The following is an 8,527-nucleotide window of genomic DNA, read 5'->3' as shown; positions in this document are numbered from 1 at the left end:
GGCTCACAGATTCTCCATGTAGAAGGCATTATGTGTGCTTTCCATGGCTATATGTACACCTGAAAATTAAAACAGTGTCCAACACTTCCCCTCTAGTCCTACACCCCTATACCAGCCCAGGCCCCTTCTCCCCTGTTTGTCACCAATGCAGTTGTTGCCCTGACTTTACCCTTGTTCACTGAGAGAGAGAGGGAGGGGGGGGGGGGGTGAGAGAGAGAGTCTGTGTGTTTGTGTGTTTGTACGCGCGCGTGTGTCCCTCCCACACTCGGCACAGCAGCGCGCACGCTCTGGACTGGAAGGACTCTGCTGTGCAGTCTGATCATGTGACGGGCCGCGAGCCCAGGCAAAGCAGAGCGAGACAGTTGTCGGAGACCGAAACGCCAGCTTCATTGAAAAGCTCCGTTATTGAGAGCAAGAGACAGGAGAGATAGACATTTTCGGTGCACAGACACAGATAACACATACCGCAAGCGCTTCTGAACTTCGGGGAAAAGGGACATTTAAACGGCCTTAAGACATTCGTTACGAAGAAGGACAAGACAGATTTATTAAAAAAAATTAAAGATTCAAGAACAGTGGGGCACACGGGAGTTTATTCTTCATTCTGAGCAACTTGTGGAATTATAAGGGCATCGTTCAAAAGAAGAAACTACCTCTCACCCTCTTTTCCCGTTTTCTTTTTTTTCTCTGTTTTATTTATTTTTTTGTATCTTCCTTTGCAGCAAGTGAGAGGAGAAGGAACACAATCGCAGCACTGTGCATAAAGAAAGTGATCGCGGCACCGCGAGGCAGAAGGGCTTGCTGCGTTAGCTAGCCAGAGGGGACAGGACAGAGGGTGGAATAGACACATCGCGCGCCTCTCGTACGAGCCTGTATTTTATATCGTGTGTTTATTTATACGTTTTTAGTGTTGTTTTTTTTTTTTTTTTGCTCCTCGATTTTGTCAGGGGTGCGTGATTTTTTTTTTTTTTTTGGAATATGGTTGGGGAAATGGAAACGAAGGAGAAACCGAAGCCGACCCCAGACTATCTCATGCAGCTTATGAACGACAAGAAACTGATGAGCAGTCTGCCCAACTTCTGCGGGATTTTCAACCACCTCGAGCGACTGCTGGACGAAGGTATCCAAACCCGGATCGATGTGTGCAAATTAAATACACGATCTGTTATTTTCTGGTGGGGGAGGGTGGGGGGTGGGAGCTTGAGTAGCCTATATGTCATATGATCCGAACAGAGAAAATCACGAACGGGTGCCGCCGAGCTTTATCTTTTCCCTTTTGTTTATCTTATTGTTATCGTATTTATCGAATTTGAGTTGGCACTAACCGGAGCTCTCGATGCTGTCTACTTTGAAATTGCGATCAGCCGACTACAGCGACGGGAAATGCTGCATACCCGTGCCATAATCTGGCATGTGCATAAAACAAATTGCAGGTGTACAGTGCTGCTAAGTACCAGACATTTCCTAAATTCCTAGGCTTGGAACCACATATAGACTATATTTTAGGTTGTCTACGTAGTGGCAACCTCTAACTGCTCCACGCGGTTAAATAGATATTGACCAATAAATCTAAATTTCCCAATCCATTTAATCGCAAACTGTGACATCACGAAAACAGTGTTACATCGAGACTTTTGTATGCGCTTTGATTAATATGCAGCGATCCAACAAACTACATTTTACAAGCGTTCGCTACGCCCTTTCTCTATGTGGACAATTGTGAAATATACTCATTCACCTCCAACTGATTTCCCTCGACGATGTTATTTATGTAAGTATTATACTTATAAAAACATTTATTCTTAGTGACAAAATTAAAAATAACTATGTTACGATATTACAGTTCCAAAATAGCCTACTAATTACGGGATAATGTCTGTTAATACAATGACCGTTAATACAAAGCCTTCAAATGTCAGGTCAAAAGCAGTGCGAAGCAGGTGTGCAACATTTAACAGAACGCCCATAGCGCATTAAGACACTGCACCAAAGGTACTTAACTGAGTGAAATATCTAATTAGTATAAAACTGTAACCATGGGGAGCCTATACTGTAACATTTCCAGAGTCGAAATTATCTGCTACTAAAAGTAAACTTGTGATATTAACTGTGATTATCACTGGCCTTCCTTTAGAGTTCAACTTCTTTTTGTTGTTAGACTTATTTTTGTTCCATAGAGCTGGATATACATGTTAGGCCTACTCTTTTAAAAACAATATCCACAGCATTATACTCGTGCGACCCCTCAGAACAGTGACAGGGGCGTGAGCTGACTGCAGGTGGGTTAGACGGCATTCAAAAGTTGATTGGAAAATAACTCGCGTTTCACGCCGAACTGGTAAACTTGTGTGGGCGAAGCCAGATCGAGCGCCAGGGGGCTCTTCATCGAGTTCAGCGAAGAGTCCAGAGTGCAGGAGAACCAAGTATCACCCCTCGGCGGCGCTTTAAATTCCGCTTTTACAGTCGCTAACTTTATAAAAACGGCCACTATAATAGGTTAACTAGCGCTAGAGTACACATCCGTCTTTTGTTCTGTGAGAGCGAATAAATGTTTTATTGCCATTCTGATTCGCTGAGGAATTTATAGGCTCACGGTCTGATAACCCCCATTGCGCGTCCTTCACGTGCTGGTGCTAATCGAGACCCCCGTCTCCCTCGCAACCCCCACCAGTTCGAACAAGTGAGTCGAGTCGGGAAGTCGGGAGCCATACAGAAACGTCCCCCCCCCACCCCCCACCCCCCACCCCCTCGTCCTAGCCTCGGGCAAAATAAGTCTGCCTCTTCGTGAAAGGGTATTGATTGGAGAAGGAGCGACCTTAAGCGAAGAGTAACAGCAGGGTATTTGGAGAGGGAAGGGAGCGAGGAGTGTAGCTGCGGTCACTGGAGGGGAGCGCACAAGGGGTTTTATCGGCTGGTCATTACAATAAACCCAGCGGATAGGACAGCCCCCCCCCTCCCTCCCACGGCACCACCTCTGGCGTGTTCCTTGTAGCCTATTGCTTAGTGAATGAGGAGCAGAGGATTTGGTTGGGCAGTCTTGAAAAAGGGCATTTGGACACACTTGGAGTTTGGGGAAAATATATACATTTCGCTCACCACCACCTGCCCACCCCACCCCACCCCACCCCACCCCTTCATATATATTTCGTTAGATGCCATATGATTCCAGAAAAGCCTTGTTTTAAAGTTGGCTGTCGCTTTTTAAAGCACTTTTTTCAACAAGGCTACAGCACACCGTTTTTTTTTTTGTTGTTGCTGTTGTTTGAAGTTTAATGTCTTCCTAAGACAAAAAAAAAATCTTTTGTAAAGTATTGCAGCTTAATATCTTCCTATGACAAAAAAAAAATCTGGTGCTCAATCACGCCTATGAGCAACCGTAAGACATAACCTACAAAAGAATGTCACCTGTCTTCGTGTGTGCGTGTGTGTGTGCGCGTGTGTGTGTGTGTGAATGTTGAGCCAGTGTTTTATGTACCTGCTGGTGTATGGTGTTGTTCGCGGTGTGAAATGGTATCTGTCCGCTGGGATTTGGCCCTTGCTCGGATGCAGGGCCTGGATGCAGCACGTGATTGGCCGAGCGCGATTTGGCACATGAGCGAGTGTCCGCCGCTGAGGCTAATCACGGACACACTCGCTCACGAGGTACTTTTTCTTTTTTTCTTCTCGTCAGCACAGAATGAATCATCTGTGGTGAAATTCCTGGTGTGTGAGAGGCCCTGATGGCACACACAGCTGTGCGTGAGAGCCTCACACACACACACACACACACACACACACACACTCGTGCAGACAAACAAACGCACGCATGCAAGCACACACCAAGATGCACACAGACACACGGAAGCAGACTCAAACTCATGCATGTTCATTTATAAGAGCTCTTACGTTTACATGCTCACACACACACACACACACACGTAGAGACACACGCACAAACCCGCACATTCACATACACAGGCACACGCACACACTCATGCAGACAGATAAACGCTCGCACTTATGCACACAAAGACGCACACAGAAGCACACACAAACTCATGCATGTTAATTTATAAGACCCCTCACGTTTACATGCTCACACACACAAACAGACATACACCACGACAGACACACGCCCCACACTACACACACAGACACACAACTCGGGCACGTATCTTAGACTCACGTACATGCTCACCACAAATGCAACACACACACACACAGAAGCACGGACAAACTCAGGCACGTTCATTTATGAGAGCCTTCACGTGCACGTGCTCACACACACACACACACACACGCATGTGCTGCAAATTCCACGCACGAACGCGGTCGCACTAGTACGCACGTGCACGCTCGCACGCAACGAGCTGCACCCAGACGCCCACACGCACGCAAGGGAATTGTGCTGTCGGGGCCGGTCTGCTAAAAAAAACAACGTCAGCATTACCCAGAATTCAGCGCATGACGCATCGGCCTGTCGCACAGCGCCCTGGCTGCTCACGTCCTCGCCTCCCGCGGCGTTCGGCCCTGGTGTTTTTTCGGCTGACGTTTCACCGTGGAGGAAAGCGACGAGGCGCTTGTCCCTCCTGAAAGTTCATAAAAGCTTTACCGTTGTTTTGCAGCCGGAGCTGCGTTGTAAACCGGTGAAAACGCGGGTTATCCGGGGGAAGTTTCCACAACGTTTTAGGTCGCAGACGAGACCGGCGCAAAAAAAAAAAATAAATAAATAAATAAATGTCTTGACAGAACTTGACGGTTTCACTTCTCCTTCGCGCCGTTGTTGCCCGGTTTCAGTGCCGAACAGAAGTGACCGGAATAGTAAAAGGAACTAGTTAAGCGAGAGTGGGAGAGACGACAGTGTGGATGTTGCTCGGTTCTCTGTGCCTTTTCACTCGAGGTTATCGCCGAATCTGTACCAGCAGCCGGCGATTACCATGGGTAGAAAAGTAGCTTGTGTATCAAACGTAGTCTGGGGCTACGACCGTGTGTGTGTGTGTGTGTGTGTGTGTGTGTGTGTGTGTGTATGTGAGAGTGTATGTGTGTGGTGTGTGTGTGTCTGTGTTTTTCTGAGCACGTGTGTGTGAGTGAATATGTGAGATTGTGCGTGTGTGCGCATGTGTGAGTGTGTGCGTGAGTGAGTATGCAAAAGTGTGTGTGTCTGTGTGTGTGTGTGTGTGTGTGGGTGCGGGGCAGAATTTGTTTCTCTTTCCCCTCCTTATGCAGTGTCTCTCTCTGAGTGGGCTCGGGGCTGAATGCATGCATAACTGAAGTGTGACTCCCGTGCTTGTTCTGTGATGTTTACTCTGGTCGTTAGAATGCAGTTGGAGGCACGTTGGCCATATGTGACATTCCCCTTTTGTCCAGATCACAGAGGACTGTTGAGACACTGGTTTCACTTCCAGGCCTTTGTCTGCTGAACGCAGCACTCTGGCCTCTCACACAGAACATAGAGCAGAGAAGTGATATCACAGCTGCGTTCTGCAAGCTGAGGAATCTGACGCAGCTTTCTGTGAACTGTGTGTTTGTCTCGAGTGCGCGTGTGTTGTTTGTGTGTGCGCGTGTGTGTGTGCGTGCACGTGTGTGACTGTGTCTGCGCGAGTGTTGTGTGCGCGCGTGGGTGTGCGTGCGCGTGCATGTGTGTGACCGTGTTTGCACGTGTGTGTCTGTGCGTGTCTGTGTGTCTCGTGCATGTGTGTGTATGTGTGTGTGCATGCGTATGTATATGTGTTTGCGTGTGTTTGTGCGTGTCTATGTGCGTACGTTTGTGTCTGTGTGTGTCTCGTGTATGTGTACACGCGTTTGTGTGCGCGTGTGTGCACACGTGCATGTGCGTATGTATGTCTGCATGTGCGCATGCGTTTGTGTGTGTGCGCGCATCTGTGTGTGTGAGAGACTGGTAGAGAGGGGGTAAATAGTGGGGTAATATTTCTCCTCCTTGTCCTTTAATACTTTTCCAGTTCTCTACGTGGGAACGCCCACCAGTCCAGACACACATGGCAGCTTTATTTTATGCCGTTTCCCGGAAACGTCCTCATGCTCTGACTAAACTAAACTATTAAACAGTAGCCCGCATCCGATTGGCTACACAGTCCCTTGGATTCCCTGCCCACTTTAATTGCCGAGGTCATCAACGCAAAACAGATATTTAAAAAAAAAAATGTGCATATATATCTGCTTATTGGCTTGTCTTGTTTTTGTGTTGCTTTGCTTATGGCCTAGCTAATATCACTAGAGGAGGTAATTATAAAAGCCCTCTTGGGTTTCTTACTCATCTGGCACTGTCCCTTTAATATATTGCCAGTTTTACTGTTTTACTGTGTGCAAATAAAATTTAAAAAAAAGCTATTTTCAGTTTATATACCTGATTCAAGAAAATTAATGAAGGCCACCAATCTTTCTGTACAATAGCAGGTAAGACAAATGGTAGTTAAAGCTTGTTCACAACTCCAGCCCCCACCCCTCCACACTCCCACACTCTCATACATAACACCCAAAACAAAGATGCTCTTATAGCTGTAACTATACGCGAAACTCACAAGGAAAAATAGGACGATTTCGCCTGAAATGCGTAAAAAGACACTGCCCCAGCTGTGTACGAGCCACCTGTGCATGTGAGCTGTGTGTGCACGTGTGAGACGCTAGTGCATGAGTGAGCTGTGCGTGCATGTGTGAGATGTGCGTGCATGTGTGAGATGTGCGTGCATGTGTGAGACGCTAGTGCATGAGTGAGCTGCGTGTGCATGTGTGAGACGCTAGTGCATGTGTGAGCTGTGCGTGCATGTGTGAGACGCTAGTGCATGTGTGAGCTGTGCGTGCATGTGTGAGACGCTAGTGCATGTGTGAGACGCTAGTGCATGTGTGAGCTGTGCGTGCATGTTTGAGACACTAGTGCATGTGTGAGCTGTGTGTGCATGTGTGAGATTCTAGTGCATGAGTGAGCTGTGTGTGCATGTGTGAGACGCTAGTGCACGTGTGAGCTGTGCGTGCATGTGTGAGATGCTAGTGCATGAGTGAGCTGCGTGTGCATGTGTGTGTGTGCTGTGTGTGCATGTGTGAGCTGTGTGTGTGAGCTGTGTGTGCACGTGTGAGCTGTATGTGCAGTGTGTGCATGTATGAGCTGTGTGTGCATGTATGAGCTGTGTGTGTGAGCTGTGTGTGCATGTATGAGCTGTGTGTGTGAGCTGTGTGTGCATGTGTGAGCTGTGTGTGTGAGCTGTGTGTGCATGTATGAGCTGTGCATGCAGAGAATCTGATGTTATCCGTGTGTTTAAAGCAGTTAACCAGTTCAGACTCGGGGTCTAAGGGGAGGGCAGAAAAGCAAGCGGCCGATCATTAGTGTTCACTGCCCTGCTCTCTCTGTTTCATTCTCTCTCTCTGTTTCATTCTCTCTCCCTCTCTCTGTCCACTTTAACTGTTAACAGCATATGCTTTGGAAACACTTTTGAATTATAATAATAGTCTACACCGATATAACACATATGTGCATTTATACAATGTATACGTGTTCTTATTTTTGTGTGTGTTTGTATGTGTGCATCTATCTGTGTGTGCGTGCTTGTGTGTGTGTCTGTGTGTGTGCATGTGATGGTGTGTGTCGGTGTCCATGTGTGCATGTGTGTGTGTGTGTGTGTGTGTGTGTCGGTGTCTATGTGTGCATGTCTATGTGTGTGTCAGTGTGTGTGCGTGTGATGGTGTGTGTCGGTGTCTGTGTGTGCATGTATGTGTGTGTCAGTGTGTGTGCATGTGTGTGTGCGTGTGTGTGTGCGTCAGCGTGTTTGGACCGGTGTGCGTGTGTGTGTGCGTCTATGTGTGTGTCAGTGTGTGCGTGTGTGTGTGCGTCTATGTGTGTGTCAGTGTGTGCGTGTGTGTGTCAGTGTGTGCGTGTGTGTGTGTGTGTGTGATGGTGTGTGTCGGTGTCTATGTGTGCATGTGTGTGTGTGTGTGTGATGGTGTGTGTTGGTGTCTGTGTGTGCATATGTGTGTGTGTGTGTGTGTCGGTGTCTGTGTGTGCGTGTGCATGTGTGTGTGTGTGTGTGTGTGTGTGTGTGTGTGTCGGTGTCTATGTGTGCATGTGTGTGTGTGTCAGTGTGTGTGCGTGTGATGGTGTGTGTCGGTGTCTGTGTGTGCATGTATGTGTGTGTCAGTGTGTGTGCATATGTGTGTGCGTGTGTGTGTGCGTCAGCGTGTTTGGACCGGTGTGCGTGTGTGTGTGCGTCTATGTGTGTGTCAGTGTGTGCGTGTGTGTGTGTGTGTGTGATGGTGTGTGTCGGTGTCTATGTGTGCATGTGTGTGTGTGTGTGTGTGTGTGTCGGTGTCTGTGTTTGCATGTGTGTGTGTGTGTGTGTGTCGGTGTCTATGTGTGCATGTGTGTGTGTGTGTGTGTGTGTGTCGGTGTCTGTGTTTGCATGTGTGTGTGTGTGTGTGTGTGTGTGTGATGGTGTGTGTCGGTGTCTGTGTGTGTGTGTCAGTGTGTTTGGACCGGTGTGCGCCTGCACGTGTGCCTCACGCTCTCTCTCCGGTTCCCTCTGAATCACCGACGGCGTGA

At 47.9% G+C, this 8,527-nt stretch overlaps 1 protein-coding gene across 5 annotated transcripts in view; it reads left to right on the top strand.

Annotated features, from left to right (window-relative positions):
* Positions 1-268: 268 nt before the first annotated feature.
* Positions 269-8,527, top strand: part of LOC135244831 (KH domain-containing RNA-binding protein QKI) — a 98,027-nt gene continuing 89,768 nt past the window's right edge. For 2 of the 5 annotated variants that reach the window (XR_010327064.1, XM_064317416.1), the window contains exon 1: positions 269-1,120. Coding sequence is in view for 4 of the 5 variants with exons in the window: in XM_064317416.1 (XP_064173486.1) it covers positions 979-1,120 (142 nt within the window). In the remaining variant the exon portion in view is untranslated. The remainder of the gene's footprint in view (positions 1,121-8,527) is intronic. The other 3 variants (XM_064317420.1, XM_064317417.1, XM_064317419.1) reach the window with 2 other exon arrangements.

The sequence above is a fragment of the Anguilla rostrata genome, chromosome 18 (genome assembly GCF_018555375.3).
Source record: "Anguilla rostrata isolate EN2019 chromosome 18, ASM1855537v3, whole genome shotgun sequence".
NCBI lineage: Eukaryota > Metazoa > Chordata > Actinopteri > Anguilliformes > Anguillidae > Anguilla > Anguilla rostrata.
This window is presented reverse-complemented; position numbering and strand designations above follow the sequence as displayed.